This window comes from Triturus cristatus, chromosome 8, assembly GCF_964204655.1.
Source record: "Triturus cristatus chromosome 8, aTriCri1.1, whole genome shotgun sequence".
In the NCBI taxonomy this organism is placed as follows: Eukaryota; Metazoa; Chordata; class Amphibia; order Caudata; family Salamandridae; genus Triturus; species Triturus cristatus.
Genome location: NC_140591.1, coordinates 206,642,520 through 206,669,181, shown reverse-complemented (window position 1 = coordinate 206,669,181; position 26,662 = coordinate 206,642,520). Strand labels below are relative to the sequence as shown.

Sequence of the window (26,662 nt, the reverse complement as noted above, 5' to 3'; positions counted from 1 at the left end):
ATTCCCTCGCCCGTTGGATTTAACTGGGAGAGAGTAGGGATTATTGCCCATACGTGGGCAGTATTGGTTTTTTTTTGTAAATCTTGGTCTCTAGTTCAAATTTGACACTTGATCTTTTTGATCTAGTGTTCCAGAGTAATCACCTCAACTCCAATTTTAACATCTTCTGAAATATAGAATAAAATACCCAGAAACAGGATTTCCCTGATCTAATGTTCATTCAAATAATTGGATTGTAATATTTATATAGTGTTGACTACGCCTATGTGGGGCACTTGCCTGCATGGGGAGCATGCTGTATTATGTAAGGTGTGTGGCTGGAAAGTGTTATCCTTCTTTTGAGCCTGTTATGGAAGTTTTTTAACATTTGAAGGTGAGCACCTGCAAGTGTTAAGAGGATTTATGCATATTTTAGAACCAGTAGTGAGGGTGAAAGCGGGGCCAGAATTTCGAATATGAACAAAAGTCATGTCAGAATACAGAGAGAGGTGGTAGCCAAATCTCAGTCATCATTTGATCCTTTGCTCATTATGTGAGGAAATCTGGGGAGAGTACACACCCTGACATCGCGTAAGAGCCAGGATGGCAGTATTGTCAATAGAGCACAACCCAAAAGGTAATTCTGTGAATAATCCCGATTTCTGCCCAGATTATTGTTTCATTGGCACACATTTTAAGTGTAGCAGTGAATCCTCGTTGCACTAAAAGCACCTCCAATGGCCACTATAAACAAGCATTTGCAATGCAAGAGGTCTCACATTTGTGAAAGTTAGAACTATTGGTGTTGCAAATGACAACGTTTTTACCAGCGTCATGGTTGCAACCACTGCGTTAGCTTGCAGAGTTCCTGTCCTGGATATCTGTCAGGCAGCATTATGGGCTTCCTTGCAAATATTTACACAGCACTACTGCCTGGACAGTCAGGTCCAGCGTGACGGTCACTTTGCCGGTTTGGTCTTTCTTAGTTTAATTTGTATTGCAGCCCCACCTCTGGGGAGGTATTGCTTGGGTATCTATTCTACAGTAAGGAATCTATGGCTAGAAGTCTCTATCAGTTACTTACCTTCAGTAACAGCTTATCTGGTAGAGACTCTATTCAGCTGCAGATTCCTTACCCACCCAGCTGTCCGGCCCGCTCTGCAAACGGATTTACAGTAAATGGTTGTCCCATTTTTTAAGGGTCCTAGCTTAATATACCAGTGGTCAGTGTTCTTGTATCTATGCACTTCTGGCGTGGAAAGCTTTGAAAAGAAACTGATGTCAGTGTGCTGGAGTGACGCCTATATAGGCCCTGTGCAGGTCACTTCCGGTGTAGATGATGCTGACGACGCCACACGGAGCCGAACTATGCCATCTACCGTTATGCAGGGGTACTGCTCACCAAAAGTTTCCAGATCCAGTCTGACACCTGGGTAATATTCTAAGGTAAGGATTCTGAGGCAAGATAGAGTCTCTACCAGATAAGAAATTACCGAAAACAAGTAACTTGTTCTTCTGTCTCAATGCTTCCTGATTACACATTTTACTCCTTTCCACTCACAATTCTCTTCTAAATCCCATTTCATAGCACCAATCTTACCAGTTTCCCAAGCAAAAAGCCTTGGGGTCATCTTTGACAGTGATGGCACTCTGGTAGGGCTATTAAGAACAATGTTGCATTGGCTGCCATACTGAAATTGAACCCTTCTTAAAGTTCCTATATACTTAATAGCTTGATGTGCGGGTCCGGTTGACATCAGATTACAGAAGCAAGGATTGATGAGGGATTGGCTGGAAAGGTAGTACATGGTAAAGGTGCTTTTTATTTTACATTGAAACATCTTTAAGTTTAAGACACATAGGCCAGAAGTATACACCTCCTTTCGACACTCGCACAATCACACTTCCTATTTTCAGTTATCTGCCCCAACTGGGCTTCATACAACAAACTTCCAGGACAGGATATCATGTTTAAGACGCTCCTGCTTCTTTGAGCTAACTCTGCTATATATTAAACACACATATGGTTTAATTAAGCGTTTGTAGCTAAAGTGGAAAGCAAAACTGCTGTATAGTTTCCGTTTGTCCTGTGACTTAAGCGCTGAGTTAGCCCCTCATGTAGAGGAATGCGGTAAAGCATTGAAGAAATAGAAATTTGAGGTAAATGGGTTGCTGCACATATTTATCATTAAATCAGTGATAGCTTTACTGTGAGAATGTATGTTTATTCCACTTTAGATTCCCACAAGCTAAAAGGACGGATGTTAACGAACAGCAGAAAAGTGCAGAATAATATTGTACTGTAATACCACTGCTGGGCATTAACACTGGGCATATTATACAGAATGAGATCCCTAGAATTTTGCATTCAAAAACATGATCTAACTGAGTAATACCTGAGCTACTGACAACCTCTGCTCAATTCACAAATGCAATTAGCATCACATTTTTAGGTCTCTCCTAGGCAGCCCTTGTGCTGTCTCTTCAAGACAACCTGTATTCAGGATATGGGCATTAAGGAACACTCATCTTTCTAATTGGCTCCTTTTACCGTCCTTTGTAAATGGCTGCTTTTCAATGGTTAATGTGGTCACTAATCCCTCCTTTTTTTGTAGCCTCCCAAGAGGACTGCCCCTCTTACATGTGTTGTTACTCGTCATGTTATTTATTACGGTCTGAGCGATCTTTTTTTTGTTTAGGTTTTTTTTCAGCTCAGGAACTCACTCACACCCATGCCTGCTCCCTCTCTTCCTAATGTTAAACAGCTGCTCATTATATTTGCTAACGCTTGCTCCCTCTCCTTGTTAAATGTAGTTGCAGCGCCGTTTTTTTATTTTACATTTAAAGACAGAAAGTCTTTTTTTGTCAACTTTGTAATTTACAACATTTCTGTAAGCCATGCCACGAACTTGCTCCAATGTTAGGTGTCTACCAACTTGTTAGAGGGAGGCCTGGCTGCCAAGATAACATTACAGACTTCGGATGGAAGGTAAAAAGCTGTCAACTGTCACCGATCAATCGCCAAGCATGAAGGTGAAGCGTTTTCAGGTTTGTGTGCAGAACTCTGCCCTGTTGCTGCGACTGAAGATCCTCCCAAAAAGACAGCCTTATTGGAAGACCAATGCTCATGCTGAACAGCTCTGGATATTATACTCTCCATGCCTAATCCGGAGCCACAAGAATGGGTTGGGTCTGGTTGTTACTGATCTTCTTGAGAACTTTGGGCAGGAGTAGGTTTGGTGGAAAGGTGTAGAGGAGTGTGGAGCCTCACTCTAGACGAAAAGCGTCTCTGAGCGAGAGCTGCCTTGAAAACCCCAAAATGCGAAACTGCTGATATTGCGGGTTCTCTGCATAGGCGAACAGATCTAATCAAGGATCTGGCCACTGTTGGAAGAGACCTTGAGCCACCTCCGGAGAGCGAAACCATTCGTGATCCGCTAGGCATCGACAGCTGAGTTTGTCTGCTCCCGCGTTCAGAGAGCCAACTAGGTGTGGCACCATTAGAGATATGCCCTGGTGTTCCATCAAAGTCCAGAGAGGAAAAGTCTCTTGACAACGGATCCATGGCCCCAACCTGCCATGTTTGTTGCAATACCACGTGGTGTGGTGTTGTCTGTGAACACTTGTGCCAGCATTCCCCTTATTGAAGGAAGAAAGCCCTTCAATGCTAATCGGATCACCTGAAGCACCAACAGATTGATGTGGATCCAGTTTCCGCCAGAGACCAGAGACCTCTGGTTTACACCTCTCCCAGATCGTCGCCCCAGCCCAGGAGTGATGCATCTGTCACAACAGTTGGCTCTGGTTGGGGATGGGAGAAGGGTCTCCCACTGATCCAATCATGGTTTGTTAGCCACCTCTGAAGGTCTCTTGCAGCTCCCTCTGAGATCTGGACCATGTTAGAGAGATTCCCCTGATACTGCAGGCACTGGAACTTAAGGTCCCACTGCAGAGCCCGCATATGCCATTTGGCATGTGTCACTAGCAGCTTGCACGAAGGAGGAGGCCATGCGGCCCAGCAGCCTCAAAGTCAGTCTCATCGAAATCAGGATAGAGGCTGAAACATCGGTATCATAGCCGGAATAAGCCCAAAACAGCACTGTGTCCAGAACAACTCAGATGAAAGGGAGTATCTGAGAGGGAGTCAGGTGTAACTTCTGCACATTGTTAGTGAACCCCAGCGAATGCAGAAGGTTCACCGTAGTCTGGAGGGGGGAGACGGCTGCCTGGGGCGAGCCTGTCTTCAACAGCAAATTGTCGAGGTAGACATGAACCCCTCACCTCTAGAGCTGTGACCACCACCATCACATTCATGAACACCTGAGTGGCGCTGGTGAGGCCAAAGGGGAGAGCAGCAAACTGAAAGTGCTCTAGGCCAAACGTGAAACGCAGGTAACGCCGGTAGGCAGGCCAGACGAGAATGTGAGAATATGCATCCGGCAGGTCTAGCAATGCCCTCTAGTATCCTGGGTCCAGGGCAGACAGGACTTGCACGAGCATCTTGAATTTCTCCTTTTTCAGGAAGAGATTGAGAAAGCTCAGCTCTAGAATAGGACAAAGGCCTCCATCCTTCTTGGACACCAGAAAGTAGCAGGAATAGCAACCACGACATACTTCTGATGCTGGCAGCCTCTCTATAGTTCTCTTGGCCAAGAGAGCTAACACTTCCTGACATAGCAAGGAGAGGTGGTCCTCCATCACTTTGTCATAAGTAGGTGGCATGGGTGGGGGGTGGTCACAAAGGGGAGGAAGTAGCCCCATTGGACAAGCTTCAGAACCCAACAGTCGTATGTCAATGAATGCAGGTGTAGTATACCCATGATGGCCAGAGGGCAAACTAAAGGGGTTTGGAGGTTGTGGCTGCTGATGGGGTGTGGGCTAGCCCTACTTTTGGCTACTGTCCCAAATGGTCTTTGAGAATCCCATCCTCGGTCACAAAAATATTGTGAGCCATGGCCGTGGTGTCTGGGTATGTAGCGATGCAGTTGATAGCCTCTTCTGTTGCCATGAAAGGGATGGAAGGCAGAGGGTGGTTGGCAAGAGGCCATGGAAAAGTTCATGTATTTTCTCTGAACAAACAAGAGCCATCAAAGGTCATGTCCATGAGTGAAGCTTCGACATCCCCTGAAAAGCCAGTGGTTCTCAACCAGGCATGGTACCTAAGGGCAACCGACGATGAAATCACCCTGCCCAATAAGCCTGTCGTATCCAACCCACATCTTATGGTGAACTTGGCTGCATTCCTCCCATCAGCAGTTGCTTAAGAGAGTATTTCTCGGGCCTCCTCCGAGACCATGGTCTGCACTTGCGCAACCAAGTCCCAAATCGTATGGGAGTTGCGGCCCCAGAGGCATTCGGTGTTCACCGACCGCAATGCGAGGCTGGCACAAGATAACATCCTCTTCCCGAAGGGATCCAGACTTTTGGATTCCCTATCCGGAGGACTGGTATGCAATGGTCTAGGGTTGATTTTGGAAGTGGACCACCAAGCTCTCCGTGGTGGGGTGCTGGGTGATGAAACTGGAGCCCCCTAGGTTGGGACGATGGCAACAGGCAATTGTCCTATGCGCAGGAGCCCCTGTTCAGGGCTTGGACCAGTCTCTTATTAGGACGTTGGTAAGGGCTTCATTAAATGGGAGTAATGGTTCAGTGGGGACACCTCCTGGCTGAAGCACCTTCACCAAGACATTTGTCTTGACTGCCACTGAGGGTAGCGTAAGGTCCAGGACATCAGCCGACCTCCTCACCACCATAGCGAATAAGGCACCCTATTCCGTAGCCGTAGGGGAGAGACCAGGCCGGTGTCTGGGGAGGTGTCCAGTCCACTAGTATCTACCAGATCCTCAACCAGGACCCCTCCCAATCATCACTCAATCCAGGCCTGTCTTATGGATAAGGCACTGGCTCCGATATGGGAAACCTGCCCCTGGTCCACGCCGAATTCGTATGACACCCGTCTGGCTCCGTATTAGAGTCAGGAATGTTGATGGGGGTAGCGCCACCACTGGGCATTGGTGGTGCTGGGGGCGTCAACATTGGAGCGGGCACTGGGGAAGTTCGAGGTCACTCACTCGACTGGCCCGCTACAGATCCGTCCATGGATCCTTGAGGCCTGACTAGTGCCAGAAGACCAGTAGGGGCTCTCCCAAACCCATGGGACCTGAGGGTGCTCCAGAGGGGTCGGGCCATCAAAAAATGAGGTGCATGGCCTTGTAAAAGTCTTTAAGTTGGGCAGGTGTTGCTTTGGCTCCCGTAAATTCAGGGTGGTGCGAAGACGGCCCGGCGCAGGATCCCCCTGAGACTGGATAGCAGTACCAATTTCATATCAGTCCTCTCCTAGCATACAGGGATCGCCGCCTCTTTCCTGCACAGGGGCAACAACTCTGTCGGTGCAGCAGCCATTTCCTCAAACCTCATACAGGGAGTCCACACAACAGGGTTCTCCTCTGGACCTGGCTCTCTCCAAAGCTCTCCTCTTTCTCACAGGGCACACTGGTCTCAGCAAGCAGGCAGGCACTAGTGCTCCAGGGCAGTTGGTTTTGTATTCCCTGGGTGATGTCCCCTCACCCAACAGGGAGACTAGCAGGCCTTGACCCCCAGCCCTCGTCATTGATTGGGGTCTTAAACTCCCCTTCAGGTAGTCAATTTACAGACCTCAAATTTGATTTAGGAATTGAGTATTTGAAGTTTTATGGTGCAGTTCTGCTTCTTTTGAAGTGTCCACTCCTCTGTTCCCTCTTCCTCTTGAAAAGCAGTCTGTCACAGCAGTAGTGTCTCCAAAGATGATAGTCCCACAACACATGCAAAGCGAGTGACTAGAGTTCACACTTGGATGTCAGACAGTGATATGTGCATCAAAAGGTTAGCCCAGGGCCCCCAGTCTGAATCTTTATGATTCTCTCATCAGTCCCATCCCCTTGCAGAGGTGTGCCCATGCCCCTTTCTTGTAAACTCTGAATGAATCAAAGAACACCCTTTAAAGTGTAAAGGGGGAGTCTTGTCTTCCCCTCCCCAGTGTGTGTCCCACCCAGCATGCAGCAACACACACATTTGTCTTGGGGGATCTGTGTACCTCCTCTCTCCATGTTTCACCATGACCCACTGAGTCTCCCAAAATGGAACCCAGAGCTCTCCATGAAATATACCATTCATAGGCACACATATACCCAGTGCATGTAAACAGTACTGTATCCTCCATGTACTGCAACACTAATAGGCCTAATTACAGCCAGCACATGCATTTACGATGCAACTATCATGCATGCACTGCATCCTTCATGCATTTTGCCACTCACAGGTACACATACACCCAGTACATGTGTTGGACTTGGCCCTTTCTGCAAGGTCATCCCAAAACGTTCGCTTTCACCCTCCTGTTTTCTGAACCCGTTTTTTGTTGCCTGTTAGGTCTCTGTGTACTTTACCACTGCTAACCACTGCTAAAGGGCGTGTGCTCTCTCCTTAAATCATGGTAGAATTGGTTTACACCCAATTGGCCTATTTAATTTACTTTTAAGCCCCTAGTAAAGTGCTACTACATGTACCAAGGGCTTGTCAAATAAATGCTAAATGTCTCAGGCCTGCCATTGCAGCCTGTGTGTGCAGTTTTAAACTGCCACTTTGACCTGACAAAAGAAACTTTTTTCGGGCCCAACCTTCCTTTTTAAAACATATGTCACCCCTCGGGTAGGCCCTGAACAGCCCTGAGGGCTGGGTGCAGTGTATTTAAAAAGTTGGGCATGTTCTTTCCATGACCTGGTGGTGAAATTCTTAAATGTGTTTTTCACTACTGAATGGCCTACTTCTCCCATAAGCTAACATTGGGTTACATTATTACATGTAATAAGTGATAACTTTAAATTGGGAGCAGGGAGACAGATAAAGTCTGATTTCCATAGATTTGTACTTGAAAGCCCTCTTTAATGGTCAAGTCGGATTTTTAATTACATTTCTGAAAATGCCACTTTTAGAAAGTTGCCATTTTCCTGTACCAATTTTTTGATCCCTGATCCTGGGTCACAAGACTAGTGTGTACCTGGCAGTTGATCTTTGTGGATTGCTCCTAGACAGTGAGACTGTCAGAGTAGAATATTATCAGGGTCGGTTTGCAGCTTAGAATGATCCACCTCTTGATAGTCCCAAGCCAGAATAGCTGTAAAAGCACAGGATAGTGGGATGATCAAGCGAGGGAAGGAGAAGGAGGGAACAGCAAGGAGGGAGATCTGAAATTACAGCAGAAAACAATAAATACTTCTTTCTTTCTAGTGATAGAAGCTGCACATATGTCCAAGATATACAACTCCAGTAAATACCTGTAACAAATAATAACACTATGCAGCCTGTAGTATCCTGTGTAGTAACATCAACTCTTTCCTCTTGGGGGTTTGCTGTATCAAGATATATGTATACATATAAAAGAATCACGTTGTCACAAACAACACAATATGTACAACAGCACAGGCTGGACATCATGTCTAAATAAATCGGTACTCAATCCCTCACAGTAACATACCCTTTATAGACTCCATAAGGCTTCACAGGGGTTGAGCATAGTCCCTTACCGCTCTGTAATTTAGAGCCAAAGAAAACAGCAAACAAATGAAAATCATATCCAGTAATCATGTGTATCGCAATTACTTCAGTTAAGTATAAAACGAGGAAATCCATACTCTTTCCAATCTCATGTAAAGAACACTTTCTAAACTTAATACTCTCAGAACAAGGTCCTTGAAGAGGTCACTACATTCACAAGAACAAGAGCTCAGATAAAAAGTTCCCACAGTAAACCACTGGGCTGTGGTACAACACCTGTGGGGTTTATTTCCCTTTGTAAAGGATCACAAAGGAAATGAGTTGTTTTCACTACCAATGTCAAAGAAAGAGATCCCACCGCAAGAGCCGAACAGAAATGGCTATCCAACGGTAGGAACGCTTGAATCAGCCAATAGTCTCTGTGCACAAGACAAGGAGAGAGCTAGGGTAATCTGCCATTGCGCACAGAACGAGGTCTGCAAAGTAATACAGCCAGCAGAAGAATAATCCCCACTACTCCAAGGACAGACAAGGATACATGGTGAGCGGTGCAGCACACCCTTACCTAACTGGAGAGGAACCAACAACGTCCTTCCTTCGAGCCACAAACCGAATTAGAATTTCCGACACTGTTCATCATGCAAGCATCGGGTTACTAAGGCTCATGGGAACTGTAGTCCCAACATTGTTCCGGTCTCTGAGCCTATCCCAAATGAAGGATTTTGTTGTGTGCTAGTAGCATGAGGATTCCAGGACCATATGGGGCGCTCTTGAGAAGATTTCATGACAGAGACAAAGGGAAGACAGCAGTTGGCAGTATGGGCCACTCTGAGTTAATGAGAGGGAGAAGCTCTCAACTACCACACCTGCATATCACTAAGACTCTGCCATTGTCATTAGTCTTATGTGACCGTGGTCAAGCTGGGGCCTGCACAGGGAAGAAGTGGCTGCCCGACATCTCAGGGGGGTGGAGACCTCTAGAAGCTTCCTCTACTTTTAAGTGGGCACCAGATATAATTATTAGACTTCAGAACCCCAAATCTTAAGTACACTTCTAGATCTGTGGAAGACTTTGCCGGGAGGAGGACTGCTGTGCTGCTGCAATGACTGCCACTCTGCTGGACTGCTGCCCTAAAGGACTGGCTCTTCTGACATGCAGCTCCCCATGTGGAAAAGCAATTCTGCTTTGCTTCATTGAAGCGAGAGCAGGTTTCCCTGCTCCTACTTCAATGAAGCAAAGCAGTTTGCAATGACAGGGCGGGAGCCACGTGGCTCCCTCCCTATCATTGCAAGCAGCAGTGGGCACCCCGGAACACTGCAGGAGCCGGCCCTGGGGGGTGGCGGTCCCCAGGGCCATCAAGGGCTCCTGGAGGGGGGCCGCTCGGCCCCCCTCCCAACATTGGCAAAGCCCCTGCGAGGTGGCAGTCCGAGGTCCAACTAGCTCACTAGTTACTTCCAGTAAGCACCACACAGGTTCTTTTTAATAAAAATAAAAAAACCCCGGGGGGTGGCGGTCCCCGGGGCTGTGGGTGGGCCATGTGCACCCCTGCAAATATTTCAAAAAAGCCCTGGGGTGGCGGTCCCCGGTGCTTGGGGGGCCTTGGAGGCCCCCACACACATTAAAAATACCAAGCCCCGGTGGGTGGAGGTCCTCGGGGCTGCGGGGTCCTCCTTGGGCCCCTGCAATTACAATATTGCATGACCCCGGGACTTCGCCCACCCGGGGGTTAAATAATAGCGAAGCACGGGAGCCCGCGCTTCGTTTAAAAAAAAAATTTCAGCAGAAATTCGCGCTGGGTGCGAGAATCTCGCCGTTTAAAAAAAAAATGTTTTTTTTGGCCCTCGGGGTGCTCGCGGGACCCCCTAAGCAGGCCTAGGGGGTCAGGGTGTTTCTACCCGGCCCCCTTTTCTTGGTTTTCACGTTTGTTTTTCTGTTTTCTTGTGACTCGGTTCTAAGGAGTCACAAGATGGCTGCCAACACTTCCTGGTTTGGAGTGTTGACAGCCAATTAGGATACAGCTCGAGGTCGGGAGGGTCCGCGAATCCATCGAGCCTCTAGATATCGAAACTTTTATTTTTGGATTTTCTCAGCAACTACTGAATGGATTTACACCATTTAAAATAAAGGTCTCTTTCTGAACCAATGGCTACCTTTTTGCCAAATTTGGTGTAATTCCGTTCAGCAGTTCATGCTGTAGCTGTGTCTAAAGTTTCCTATAAGAAATGGATTTTCCGACCTGTTTTTTTTAATTTCTCAGAAACTACTGAACGGATTTACACCATTTAACAAAAAGGTTTTTTTCTGAACCAAGGGCTACCTTTTTGCCAAATTTGTTTTAATTCCGTTCAGCAGTTCGAGCTGTAGCCGTGTCTAAAGTTTCCTATGGAAATTAACATGAGAAAACACGTTTTGAGACACCCCTTTTTTCTCGGCCCTCGCTTGCCGAATCACCCTGAAACTTTAAAGATAGGAGCTGACCGGAGCGCCCCACGAGTTTTGAAAATTTCGCAAAGATTCGTCATCCGGCGCCAAAGTTATTGGGAAAACAAACATCACTTTTTCTATGGTAACTAGGTCCTAACTATAGCTATCTACTAGCGACCGCCAGTAGATAATATATATATATACATTCACAGAGACCTACATTAAATATACTTACCTTATGTGGTAAAGGCAGTGTGATAAACGTATATCTGTGGTAAAGGGAAAAGATATTCAGTGGTAAAGGCAGTGTGTGGTAATACCTGCATTGTAAAGGCTATTTCCCTTATAAAACCATTGGCAAAGCTAATAGGTTCCAAACGGGAGACATATTGGCTTTGTCAATGCTTGTTTTGGTCAGTGAACTGACAGAGGAAGGCCTCTATTCTTTGGGTGCAGTTAAAATAGGATTGGGAGACTGGAAATGTCATTGTAAGGTCACTAAAGGAGTGACGATACATAAGATGAATAGAATAGTTTAAGGAGGAGATTTGGATAACTCCACATGGAAATGTGCAATTTAAGGCAACACTGCTGATCTTGTTAGAACAGGAAAGGCAAGAGAGAGATGATTGGATCCTTTAAAACAAATGGCATTGAACTTTCACTATGCTCGAGACCCATGGTTGTGGAATTTGATAGATAGGGAATGCTGAAGACCACCTTTCCAGAAATATGAAAGATGGCTTGAGTTTGGAGCTTATGAGAGTCATTGGCATTGACTGGAAAGAAGGTCAAGTTAGGTCGTATGTTCTCAGAGGAAGACTACAATAGACTGATCAAGGTAGATGTGGTTGGGATAATGCCACATATAGGTGCTGGGTGTAATGGTTGCTTATGTCGGCCAAGTGGGCCAAGGAAATTTCTCTCTGAATTTTGAAGAGCCCAGATGAATTATAGACAGGATGACTTGCATCCATAATTTGTTGAAAGGATTTGTTAGCTTCAGTGTATTGACGAAAATAAAAGCATTTAATTTTTCAGAGGCAGAGAAGAATTTCCTCTCATGTTGGCAACATTTGTGCTTAAGTATTAGGAAATAAGGGATTAACTATAGGACTTAAGTAATTCAGTTTAATTGCAGTTATAATAGGTTATAGGTTTCAATGGAGTTGAGGATCTTGATTAAGCGACTTGAACAAATACTTGTGGAGTGCTTCCTTACCAGCTTTGAATACATTCTTATGGTACCTTTTTAAGAGAGCTACAACATGTTGATAGCAGCCAGAACTTTTAGGCAGGCCAAGAAAAGTATCAAAATCAAATAAAATTAAATAATAAACTTTGTAGATTGCCATTCACACATTTATAAGTATCTCTTGTAACTCAAATGCTAAATTATTTTATTTAATGTCCTACTTATATACATTTCTATGTGTTCTATTGTGTAGCAGTGACATTGGTAGGAGACATGAAGTTGTCCACTTTATTTTACAATGTGAAAAAAAAATCATCACCAGATCAGAGAGCACTGGAATAGAGGATGTCAGACCTTTCACTAACTGTAACATGTTATCTGCATAATTTAATGTTCTAATTTTTTATTTACTAATGGTAATATAGATTTACTTCAATCTATCAACCCTGTTGCATTTATTTTCTTACTAAATGTATTACATTCATCAACATTAAATTGTCTTTGGCTAGTTTATCAAACGCCATTCTCAAATCTATTTCAATGCTCCTATTATTGATTTTCTTTTAACTTATAACTAATGTTTACAGTGTAAAACCTTTTGCTGGAGTCCAGCTGCGTGAGTCTGTAACAAATGGTATGCATTCCGCCCTCCAGCCCAGTAGTTTTAAGAAAATTCTAAAACATGCACATTTAGCCTTCTAGATATGCTGTTTTTTTTAACATCTTAATTTATTGCTTTTTCATAATTAACAGTTGTATATGGAAAAAATCAGCAACATAAAAGTTCTCATCGCCCACCCTCCCCAGTGCATAATCACTATCCCACACAGATCGTAATGCAGCAGACTATTATTGCCATCCTTAGATATGTCAACCAGATATCCTGTCAGTGGAAGTACCCCAGCATCTGCAGTCCAATCAGCAGTCCAGAGGATGTTGCCTTCATTAATGGTGGAATCACTGTCGGGAGGACCCTAGCGGGTGTTCAGCACCCTGGGGCCTCTCCTCCCGGTGTCCCCTCCAGAAGCAACCAGCCTTGCCACTCACTGAGGTACATCAGCATACCTCTCCACCCTGCCTGATTCCTCACACCAGTAGGGTCAAGGCCCTGGCAAACAGGCACCCCTCACTGATTCGTCTTCCCCATAGCCAGGAAAATCATGGGTGATCTCCAGGTCATCTGGAGTTGGTCATCATGTCTGGCCTTCTGGAAACAGATTTCTTCAGCTAATGCCCATTCGATCACATCCCTCACCCACAATTCACAAAACAGGTCCCTTGTCCCCATTTAGCCAATGGCCACTCATCTTTTTGCTGGCACAAGAGCCAGCTGTATGAACTTGTATCCCATCTTCAGCACCTTGTGTCTCTGTATAAAACCCAGCATACCACTCCTACATATCACATTTCATCTTGACATCCAGTGGTGCAAGGGCCAGCTCCTTGATATGCTGTTCATTCTGAATTTTAAAAACTATTTTTCTCACAGTTCAGAATCCCCACTTGCCTAGTTCTAATCTAAGCTTTTAGGCTTCACCAAACCATATTGAAATCTCTGAGACTGCTTAAATTAAATTGTTGTAAAGAAAATAAATAACTTTTTAAAAAGGGGAATCTACAACATTTTTAGCTTTCAGCAGGAAAAGAGTTCAATGATGATTAGTTTCTTTGGAAAACTCTGCGAGAGGCAACGTAGTTGGTGCAAGGTCTAAAGTACTATATTTCATTGTCTACCACCCCATAACTGCCTCTGCTGTGTTAGGCAAATGCCTTTTCTTGAATAGGCTTTTAAAAAATTGCCAACAATATATATATAACCACTTCTTATATGGTTTGATAACTTCCAAATATCAGTGACTCCAGGTAGTGATTTCAAGAATTTTAGATAGATTATATCCTTATGGAAGCATTACTTACTTCTGCCTGAAAATTATGACAACTTTGAATTTACAGGAGTTTCTGCACATTACAACTTTTTATCATGTGCCCATTTACAACAACATGTAGTGGTGCATCTATTCCCAAGATTTGTATGGAACTCTGGAACAATGAGATGCAATTTAACATAAGTACTTGGGACCTGATTACGATGGCGGTCGGGCTGCACACCGACAGGGTGTCGGTGGCGATCCGACTGCCGGATTATAATTCTGGCTGTCAGACCCACAGCAGTCGGAGGGAAGACCACCGCCACCAACAGGATCTGAGATCCCGTTGGTGCGGCAGTTGGAATCGTATTTCTGAATAATAACGGTGGTGCATCGTAATGCGGCTGTTGGACCGCCGCCGGCTTGTCAGGCGGTCTCCAGACAATAAAAGCATTTAATTTTTCAGAGGCAGAGAAGAATTTCCTCTCATGTTGGCAACATTTGTGCTTAAGTATTAGGAAATAAGGGATTAACTATAGGACTTAAGTAATTCAGTTTAATTGCAGTTATAATAGGTTATAGGTTTCAATGGAGTTGAGGATCTTGATTAAGCGACTTGAACAAATACTTGTGGAGTGCTTCCTTACCAGCTTTGAATACATTCTTATGGTACCTTTTTAAGAGAGCTACAACATGTTGATAGCAGCCAGAACTTTTAGGCAGGCCAAGAAAAGTATCAAAATCAAATAAAATTAAATAATAAACTTTGTAGATTGCCATTCACACATTTATAAGTATCTCTTGTAACTCAAATGCTAAATTATTTTATTTAATGTCCTACTTATATACATTTCTATGTGTTCTATTGTGTAGCAGTGACATTGGTAGGAGACATGAAGTTGTCCACTTTATTTTACAATGTGAAAAAAAAATCATCACCAGATCAGAGAGCACTGGAATAGAGGATGTCAGACCTTTCACTAACTGTAACATGTTATCTGCATAATTTAATGTTCTAATTTTTTATTTACTAATGGTAATATAGATTTACTTCAATCTATCAACCCTGTTGCATTTATTTTCTTACTAAATGTATTACATTCATCAACATTAAATTGTCTTTGGCTAGTTTATCAAACGCCATTCTCAAATCTATTTCAATGCTCCTATTATTGATTTTCTTTTAACTTATAACTAATGTTTACAGTGTAAAACCTTTTGCTGGAGTCCAGCTGCGTGAGTCTGTAACAAATGGTATGCATTCCGCCCTCCAGCCCAGTAGTTTTAAGAAAATTCTAAAACATGCACATTTAGCCTTCTAGATATGCTGTTTTTTTTAACATCTTAATTTATTGCTTTTTCATAATTAACAGTTGTATATGGAAAAAATCAGCAACATAAAAGTTCTCATCGCCCACCCTCCCCAGTGCATAATCACTATCCCACACAGATCGTAATGCAGCAGACTATTATTGCCATCCTTAGATATGTCAACCAGATATCCTGTCAGTGGAAGTACCCCAGCATCTGCAGTCCAATCAGCAGTCCAGAGGATGTTGCCTTCATTAATGGTGGAATCACTGTCGGGAGGACCCTAGCGGGTGTTCAGCACCCTGGGGCCTCTCCTCCCGGTGTCCCCTCCAGAAGCAACCAGCCTTGCCACTCACTGAGGTACATCAGCATACCTCTCCACCCTGCCTGATTCCTCACACCAGTAGGGTCAAGGCCCTGGCAAACAGGCACCCCTCACTGATTCGTCTTCCCCATAGCCAGGAAAATCATGGGTGATCTCCAGGTCATCTGGAGTTGGTCATCATGTCTGGCCTTCTGGAAACAGATTTCTTCAGCTAATGCCCATTCGATCACATCCCTCACCCACAATTCACAAAACAGGTCCCTTGTCCCCATTTAGCCAATGGCCACTCATCTTTTTGCTGGCACAAGAGCCAGCTGTATGAACTTGTATCCCATCTTCAGCACCTTGTGTCTCTGTATAAAACCCAGCATACCACTCCTACATATCACATTTCATCTTGACATCCAGTGGTGCAAGGGCCAGCTCCTTGATATGCTGTTCATTCTGAATTTTAAAAACTATTTTTCTCACAGTTCAGAATCCCCACTTGCCTAGTTCTAATCTAAGCTTTTAGGCTTCACCAAACCATATTGAAATCTCTGAGACTGCTTAAATTAAATTGTTGTAAAGAAAATAAATAACTTTTTAAAAAGGGGAATCTACAACATTTTTAGCTTTCAGCAGGAAAAGAGTTCAATGATGATTAGTTTCTTTGGAAAACTCTGCGAGAGGCAACGTAGTTGGTGCAAGGTCTAAAGTACTATATTTCATTGTCTACCACCCCATAACTGCCTCTGCTGTGTTAGGCAAATGCCTTTTCTTGAATAGGCTTTTAAAAAATTGCCAACAATATATATATAACCACTTCTTATATGGTTTGATAACTTCCAAATATCAGTGACTCCAGGTAGTGATTTCAAGAATTTTAGATAGATTATATCCTTATGGAAGCATTACTTACTTCTGCCTGAAAATTATGACAACTTTGAATTTACAGGAGTTTCTGCACATTACAACTTTTTATCATGTGCCCATTTACAACAACATGTAGTGGTGCATCTATTCCCAAGATTTGTATGGAACTCTGGAACAATGAGATGCAATTTAACATAAGTACTTGGGACCTGATTACGATGGCGGTCGGGCTGCACACCGACAGGGTGTCGGTGGCGGTCCGACTGCCGGATTATAATTCTGGCTGTCAGACCCACAGCAGTCGGAGGGAAGACCACCGCCACCAACAGGATCTGAGATCCCGTTGGTGCGGCAGTTGGAATCGTATTTCTGAATAATAACGGTGGTGCATCGTAATGCGGCTGTTGGACCGCCGCCGGCTTGTCAGGCGGTCTCCAGACAACCGCAGTAGCGGCGGCAGTCTGACCGACTGCTATCGTAATGAAGGTCTTGGTTCGGGTGTCAAGGGCCTTGACAGTAATGTCTGAATTAATCCGACCAAGAAGTTGACCAACTTAAAATTATGGAAACATAGAATTAAATATAAATATCGATGTTAATTCTGGCATTAAATGCATACAAACACGGATTGTGGTAGCACTCAAACAAATCTACAGAGAACCTTTCCGGTGTGCGTGCCTTCAAAGATGTAGTCCTTGTTCATTTCACTTCATTTTTCAATTTTCATTTAGCAGTGAATTACTGACCACTTTAAATGAGGTAATCACCTTTCATTGAAACATATTGGGGATTATTCTCAAAGGCATTTTGGAGTACTTATATTAGTACTCCAGTAGTTCTCTATTACTTGCTCTTATGTGCTTTTGTGAATTAGCCACATATCTAAAATGGGAACATTCAAGAAATATTCATGTACAATTAATTCAGATAGAAAGGACTGTACCTTCTTTGCACTTTTACTAATGGGGAGTTGGCCGTTTCAGTATCGACTGACAAAGACATGTCAGAGTACCTAAAAGAGTAATCCTGTAGTACTACTTCCAATATTCATAAAATGCTTTTATGAATCTGCCCCAGTGTACAGATCATTTTCCCCTGCAGTAACCTTGTCATTATTTTACTGCAAAATTGAGACTCTAAGGAACATAAATGATGCAACACTTGCATCTACCACGATGCAATGGGACCTTACTAAGGACACAAACCTGTGAAAAGATCCGTGCTGTGTTGTGGGAGTGCTACTGCAATCTATGCTTATATATATGAAAATGGAATCTTCCCGATCCAATGATCTGCATAGAAGGGGTGGAGAGTGGGATGAGGTTTGCTCTCTTGCTGCAATTATTACTTGGGTATTTTACAACTTGAATTATTCTGTCATAGGTACTTGGGTGCTTTGCCATTTGAATTATTATGGCCCAGATATTTAGGTTTGAACTATTCTGCCACCTTCAAAGTCAGAGCGGTACAAAAGGGGGTGGTGATGGACGGAGCATCAGAACCAATCAAACACTCACACCCAGTCAACAGATCTGGGTTTGATCCATCACCGTTCTTTAGCCCACTCTGCCACCCCAGTTCAGACATGGCCATATGCAAATCAGTCTGACCCTGTGCCTCATGGGAACAGTCCAGCCCGAACTGCCTAGCCATGCCTTCCCTGGACCGGAAACAAGCTTCCTAGGACCGGTTTCTGTCATTTCATTCGTCTTCAGCCAGGCTTGCTTGAATCCAGTGGCAAAGTGAGCAAGGGACTCACGTCTGAGCATACCCTGCCAACTTATGGCGAACAAAAAAGGTACAAAAGGGGGTGGTGATGGACGGAGCATCAGAACCAATCAAACACTCACACCCAGTCAACAGATCTGGGTTTGATCCATCACTGTTCTTTAGCCCACTCTGCCACCCCAGTTGAGACATGGCCATATGCAAATCAGTCTGACCCTGTGCCTCATGGGAACAGTCCAGCCCGAACTGCTAAGCCATGCCTTCCCTGGACCGGAAAAAAGCTTCCTAGGACCGGTTTCTGGCATTTCAGCCGTCTTCAGCCAGGCTTGCTTGAATCCAGTGGCAAAGTGAGCATGGGGCTCACGTCTGAGCATACCCTGCCAACTTATGGCGAACAAAGCGGTACAAAAGGGGGTGGTGATGGACGGAGCATCAGAACCAATCAAACACTCACACCCAGTCAACATATCTGGGTTTGATCCATCAACGTTCTTTAGCCCACTCTGCCACCCCAGTTCAGACATGGCCATATGCAAATCAGTTTGACCCTGTGCCTCATGGGAACAGTCCAGCCCGAACTGCCAAGCCATGCCTTCCCTGGACCGGAAACAAGCTTCCTAGGACCAGTTTCTGGCATTTCAACTGTCTTCAGCCAGGCTTGCTTGAATCCAGTTGGCAGGGTATGCTCAGACATGAGTCCCTTGCTCACTTTGCCACTGGATTCAAGCAAGCCTGGCTGAAGACGGCTGAAATGCCAAATTTCTCTGAGTGTACAATATTTGCTGCCACAATCCTCCATTTATTCTACTCCCCTTGAGTTCTGGTTCTGTCTAGTGTTTAATTACCAAAGCATCTTCCCATATTATTCAACCCTAATATCTAGTACAACACCACTAATGGAATATAACTCAGCCGATGGAAATACACATTCACAATTCTAATTCTAACTATTTTTACAAATGGAAATAAAAAATGTGTTTAAGTGTTCAATATAGTGCTGTGTATATCTTTTGCCTTGCGTTAGGTACATTAAGTGATATTCAGTGGCAGACATAAGCTTTGCACTTTATATTAGTTCACTTCCTAACTGTAACTGTCATAACATAATCTATTTTTCTCCTACTCCCTTTTGTTTTGAGGTTCGCACCTCGAAGCCCTAATAGCCAGCACGAAGGAGCCGGACAGCTCCACACAAATATCCCTCGTCATCTCAAGCAGGTTTGGTGTGGAGGACCTGAAAAAAGCAACAAGAGCAGCTATTGCTACCAGGGTAAGAGCAGAAGATGATTTCATTGGAATGCTCTCAAATGTTTGTCTACATGTTCTCATTTCAAATAATACACCCCTTCAGAAGGGAGAGGATTCAAGGGGGCCAGGGACCAGGATACAAGAGGTCCAGAAGCACGTGCTCCAAGTAGCAATTACAAAATTGAATGTAATGGCTGGTGTTCCTTGGTAAAACTAGAGAATAAGAGAGGCACAATTTCTCAGAGTGTGGAGAGTGCCTGTGCCGGGGTAATGAGAGTGGACAGTCAATGGGACTGTTTAAGTTGCCCTCACACATCCCCTAGAGGATGTCATGCTTCATCATTGGGCGGTGCTCCTCATTGGGTCACTTTTGCGGAGGTCTTTTTCGATGCTGCCGTATAGATGTGTGCAAGTGAGGTGGGTTGTGACGTGGGGTGTAATGTGCAGGTTAAAACTGGTAAGGGAATTTCCAACGCAAAGCTTTATTGACAGGAATACCCTTGCAGGGATAAAAAGCCTATGGTGGGTTAGTGCTACCTCTGGCTTTTGAGGGAACCCAGGTAGTCAACAAGTATGAGAACAAGTAAAAGAACTCCAATTAAATTACTGTTGTGAGTGGGACCTAGTAGTGGTCACCGCTCAATAAATGTGTCGACATGTTTTGCGCCTGTGTTTGTCAAAGGAATCTGGGGCGCTTCATCAGGACAAAAAACATAAAAGCATATAGTGGATAAACTACGCCACACTGAGTGGTGCCTTTTCGTGCTACCTACTGTGTGTGTGTTGTGTTGTGTTGTTCTGGGTCCGACCTGAAGGGAGAGAGAAAGCATAGTAGTCGAAATATTAAAAGCCCTGGTAGAGCGGTTGCTGTTCCAACAGTGAAATCCCTTGGTCGAATGTCACTCCTAAAGTACCCCAATCGTGTGTAGTAATATTATGCTAGAAGCATAAAAACACAGGAGTATGTAATTATTCATTAAAAAATGATCAGCAGTAAGACTCAGGATGATGATCATGGCAGGGAACCCACAAAAGTGAGTAGGCATAGTGATGTCCACAGAGGACAATAACACTGTGGCCTGGTACTTGTGATCCACTTGCATCTTACTTCTTTAATTCTGGGATATGTATGTTAGATTAGGCCTAGTGTCAGTGGTTCGCCATATCAGCTAGGGAAGGCATCTGGAAAATCTAAAAACATATATCGATGCTGACTTAAGTGTTACTATCTATATTGTTTCATAAAGCCTAGCTGAGTGGAATTTATCATATAAAACTTGTGAAAAGAGATACAGAAATGCTTCAAGACGGTATGTGTTTCTCGTATCTTGCATAAAATACTGGTTGTTTTAGATACAACTGGTAAATGCCACATAGTACTATGCCCCACCTGAAGGTTCTCGAGGGCATGATATGTAGGCATTGTTGTTGGATGAAGCGTACATCATAATCGTACAGTACAACGTTACATTATGGACATTTATGACATACATGGACATACAGATAAGCCATCCCCAAGAATATTAACTGGGTTGGGTCTGCCCCATTTTCCTTGCCCCGTTTGCCATGTAGTCCAGGGGAATTCATTGGGTGGGTTAGTATCTGACCGTGGACAAAGGTTCAGCGTGACACCCTAGTACAGGGTTAACCATAAGCGTGAAAGCATATCGCTCAATAGCATAGGGTAAATCATAAGGCTATACAGCAGCATATTGGCAAACCTGTTGAGCGTAACAACATACCGTTAATCACACCATGAATTAAGATATAGGGGCTTCTTAATATCAGTAAAGCTAAGGGCTTTTTCCAAGCATAGGATAGCAACAATAAAGAGATCAGTAATAACATTGAATATGTTTTCTTTTTAGAATTGCCGTGTGCTTTTAGCATAGCTGCAACCTCGTAAAAACACCGTGATTGGGAACATGCAGTACTAAATGAAATCACAGTAAAGCTTTTTATACAAGGTGAATGTGCCCACGTGAAAGTTCGTCTTTGTTGGTATATAGCGTAGCACTGGAACCAGAAATGAGGTAACCCTAAAAGGTAGTGCTCACTTTAAATACAACATTATGCCATTATAGATAACCACAGCTTGAGTGACTGAGTCCAGAACCTGTTTTAAAGACCTAATCCTCTTCATGTCTGAAGAGTTGATCTAAAGAGATCCACACATTAAAACTCAGCGTCTGAGCCCTATAGGTAATCCGCAATGTGAGGGTCCACCCTATCACATTAAAAATACATTTCTCTTAAAAAGTGTTCCAACAGGCAGTACAGGACAATATGTAATGTCAGTGTTTTTTCACATTGCAGCATTGAGCCAGGAACAATATTGTCTCACAATCAAAGTCCACGTGTTGAATGAAGTAACAACACTAGGATACCACCCTCGGTTCACCCATGAATAACAGATTGTAGGCAAGGAGAACATCTATATTTGCCAAACAGGGTCAGTATAAGACTTGTTGAGATAATATATATAGGGGCACGATATCTATCTAGGCCACTACAGGAGGTGCACAGAGAATACTATTCACGTAGTACAGATGTTACTTATTCAATTCTTTTTTCACCCTATGCACAATTTTGGTTTGGTGAAGGCTATCTACCTCTGACCTCTTAAAAGAAGTCATTTTTTGGGAAGTTCTTTTTTCCTTCTAATCACTCTATTTCTGCATGATACATTTGGTATGTATAGGCAAAGCAGAAAGCACGAGATTTCTCCATGTGCTTCATAACTTAGAATCATAACAATTAATATCCTGGGCTTCTTTCAATTTTTGAAAACCTTTCTATCTGCAGATTTCCCCATCGCACCTCTGCCATTGAACATGAGACTATAAATTAGATGGCCCTGAGGAAGGTGGATAGTAATTAATTTAATCCACCAAAACGTACGTTGGCTAGATGTACTCCCGGCCGGCGGCAATACCTTGGATAGTTGAAAAGAATCTCTACCATGTGTTTTATTAGCACGTCAATTTAAGCTGGGAAGTGAATGAAGGCTTGAATGTGTTTATGTGTGTCTGGTTTTGGTGAGGATGATATGGAATGAGAGGTGTGGTGTGATTTGATAATTTCTTTTTCTTTTCTCTTGATGGGGATATGAAAAGTAATTTTCACATTATTGAAAGCTTATCTACATGCATTGTATTTCAAATAATGGAGAGTACTGCTCTTATGTCTGTCATGTTTTAATAATATATGTATTTTTCACCTTATAAAATTTTTTTTTAAATTGTATAAAAAAAGTTTATTATAGAGTAAAAATATTCTCTTTGTCCGGCACCATACAGCATATTATAGAAATTCCACATCAAAATTCAAGACAATAAGCACACTGAAAGACATTGTCACAGGAGAGGGTAGGCACTAACCTTAAGCCGGCTGCAGCAGGAGCGATGCTGGACATGAGTAACCCCTTCCCCTATCTGTGTGTTCCCACCAGAGAGAAACGAGATCCACCTCGTCTGGGAAGACCACAAAGAAGGGAGAAAGGGAAAAAGGGGATAAACTAAACAAAAATGTAGGGGCCGCAGGACTCTTGGGAAAACTTCAGGGAGTTGTATCTTTCACTCTCTGTCGTCATTCGTTCCTGCAGAAAAGACACACAACAGAACCATGAGTGTGGCCCAATCCCTCCCACAACTAATCCATACAAGTTTGCAAGTAATTCACGTACCTTGTGATTTTGCCCCAGGCATTCAGGAAGGAAGTAAACAGAATACTACCTAGGAAGGCGGCATGCTTTCCCGCCTTTAACATAAGGCGTGCGTCCTGCAGGTATTTTAGAACCTCGGTATAGGCTTCCACCAGCGGAGTGCGTTCTCCACTGTGCGTGCGTCACTGTACTAGGATCCGAGCCTTGCAGCGGCTCCTCTTGACGTAGAAAAGTATAGATGTAGCGCTCCGGGGCGCACCTGTGTCACCAACCGCCACGTAACGGTATTTGCCTAGGAGTCAGAGCTATCCAACAGCTCTCCAAAGTTAAGCGACCAAAAACAAGTATAAAGCGCTCCTGCGCGTGTGCATGTGAGCTTTTCAACAGCTCTCCAAAGTAATGTTACAAAAAGCGAGTAGAAAGCGCTCCGGCGCTTGTGAGTAATTCTGCGATGTCCGCGGTTGGGAGGCAACGTGGAAGTCACCCCCGGTGTTCAGGAACTCGCGCTCCTATGCGCGTTAGCCAGGAAGGTAAAGGGCCTGAGGGTTATGTGCGTCTGACTACTGGACTCCGCACCTGTGCACAGTGCCGGGGGTCCGTAGTACGGACGGCAGTCCGAGAGAAGAACAAAAAGCGCTCGCTCGACAGACGTATGAGCGGCAGCGTTTGCGGTGTCTCAGAAACCCGCGTCTATCTGGGGACCTTTCGGGGAGGCTCCGACGCGGAATCCGGGATGAGGCAAGGCACAGCTTACCCGGCAAGGTTCTGTGGTCGTGCTGGGTAGATCAGGATCCGTCGGAACATCACAGGCTTGACGGGACTCGGCGTCTAACGAGGTCATCAGGTGACGAGCCCCGTGTTCAGGGAGGGAGGAGGTTACATAGGGAAGATAGTGGAAAGAGAGGTAGGACACCCGCTCCAGTCAGTGGCAGGCATTCTGGGAGACGTAGTACCGCATTCACTCCTCTCAAACTTCCAATCTCACCTACGCGCTGTGACAGAACCCCCTCTTAACAACCGCCGTCTCGGCGGACCACCCGGTTTCGTGGGAAAACACCTGTGAAATCGTCTGAGGAGGTGTGGACAATGCAAGTGTGTGACAGGTTCCCATGACCTTTCTTCTGGCCCATACCCCTTCCAATCAATGAGGTACTGCAACCTCCCTCTGACCCGTCTGGAATCCAGGATGTCGTGTACCTCATACTCTGCATCCCCCTCTATTTCTACTGGAGTCGGTTTTACTGGCTGTCTCGTGCCAGTGCGATAAGGTCGTAGGAGGGAGACGTGAAAGACTGGATGTATGTGCCACTTAGCGGGAGCTGTAGTCTCATAGCTACTGGATTGACTATGCCCACTATGTAATAAGGCCCCACATACTTAGGTTGTAACCTAGTGTTTCCCTTGAGACGTAAATGTTTCGTGCTCAGCCATACTTTATCTCTTAATTGATAGGAGGGGGATGGGACTCTCCTTTTATCTGCATTACTTTTGTCTCGAGCTTGAGCGAGTTCTAGGTGCAGCTTGGCTTCGGCTAGCACGAGTTTCAGGTGGGCATGGTGTTCCTGTATGGTAGGAAGGGCGGATGTTCCTGGTTGTTCGAAAGGTAACATGTTAGGGTGGAACCCATGTAAGCAGAAGAAGGGGGATGTACCTAATAAAGAGTGGTTGGTGTTATTATATGTAAATTCTGCAGTCTATAACAATGTTCTCCTAAGAGGGTATCATGTACCCACTGTAAGGCCTGGATTTGAAGGGACTTCTCCGGTACTTATAGTCTGTTATCAACATACAGCAGTTGGTCTATGATAGCGCGATGCTCGGGGTCTTGGGCAATCCAAGCTTTCGTGTCCACCCTCTCGATTCCGTGTCGCACATCTTGTAGAAAGGCTGCTGTAGAGGAGGTGGCCAAGATTTCTGTCTGGAAGGTGGCCTTATGTAGGATACACGGTGGTTCTTCAAGGTGCTGTTTTTCTGTCTCAGGGGACATTCGTGATAATGCATCTGCTTTTCCATTCTGTGGCCCTGGTCGAAATTTAATCACGAAGTCGAAATCTGCAAAGAATAAGGACCAACGGAGTTGGCGCGGGGTCAAGGCTCGAGCGCTTTTCAGAAAAAGTAGATTAGGATGGTCGGTGTAGATTTCTACCATGTGTCGAGCCCCCATTAAATGGTGTCTCCACTCTTCGCAGGCCCTTTTGATGGCCAATAACTCTTTATCAGTTATACTGTAGTTCACTTCACTGGATGTCAGTTTCTTCGAAAAGAAGGCCACAGGATGAAGTTGTCCTGTTTCGGGATGTCGCTGGGAAAGGATCCCTCCTACTGCGTAATATGATGTGTCTGTTTCAATCACGAATGGTTGACTTACATCCGGATGACGTAAAACAGGTGCTGTCGTAAAGCATGATTTCAAGGTTTGGAATGCTCGTTCAGCCTCATCAGTCCAACGAGAGACAGCTCCTTTTCGCAACAGGAGAGTTAACGGTTGAATGATCCTGGAGAACTCTCGTATGAACCGCCTATAAAAATTGGCGAAGCCTAGGAAGCTTTGTAATGATTTAACGCTGGAAGGAGAGGTCCACTGCAAAATAGCTTGAATCTTCTTCTGATCCTTGCACAACCCATCAGGACCGATGATATATCCCAGGAATTCGACGGTAGAGGCGTCGAACAAACATTTTTCAAGTTTGGCGTATAACGCATGTCGCTGGAGTTGTTCTAATACTTCTGCCACATGGATTTTATGTTCTTCCATAGACTGCGAATACACCAGTATATCGTCTATGTATACTATACAAGACACATCCAAGAGGCCTCTCAACACATCATCCATGAAGTATTGGAAGGCGGCGGGGGCGTTACAAAGGCCGAAGGGCATCACCATGTATTCGTAGAGCCCTAATTTTGTCCGAAAGGCTGTCTTCCATTCGTCTCCCCGTCTTACTCGCACCAGGTGGTAGGCGCCTCGGAGATCTAATTTGGAGAACACAGTAGCTCCCTTCAATTGGTCCAGTAGTACGGGGATTAATGGTAGAGGGTATCGATTCTTCTTTGTCACTCTATTAAGAGCCCTGTAATCGATGCATTCCCTCAATCCCCCTTCGCGTTTTGGTATAAAAAACAGGGGAGAAGAGGCGGGAGAAGTAGATGGACGTATGAACCCCAACACTAGCAATTTCTCTAGGTATTGTTGTAGATAGGTAGTTTCGGCCTCTGTAAGTGCATATATGCGGCTGCACGGTATGCTGGCTCCTGGTTCCAAGTCGATGACACAATCATACGCTCTGTGAGGGGGTAGTCTGCTGGCCTCTTTTTCACTGAACACATCTTGGTATCTGTGATAGTATGCGGGAAGCTCCGAGAGTGGATCCGCTTCCTGAGTGCTACATCCATGCGCCAGTAGCACTGCAGGATTTTCAGGGATAGTAGTCGAATGGACTCGGGTATAGGTGCAATGTTCCGTGCAATAGGAGGAGTTTAAGGTTACCGTTCTGGCAGCCCATCTCACATAGGGATCGTGTAATGTGAGCCA

At 44.5% G+C, this 26,662-nt stretch overlaps 1 protein-coding gene across 1 annotated transcript in view; it reads left to right on the top strand.

Moving 5' to 3' along the window:
• Positions 1–26,662, top strand: part of LOC146801851 (trifunctional purine biosynthetic protein adenosine-3-like) — a 253,558-nt gene that overhangs the window by 172,377 nt on the left and 54,519 nt on the right. Inside the window, exon 18 of the mRNA XM_085623717.1 lies at positions 19,358–19,488. Within this exon, the coding sequence (XP_085479843.1) occupies positions 19,358–19,488 (131 nt within the window). The remainder of the gene's footprint in view (positions 1–19,357; positions 19,489–26,662) is intronic.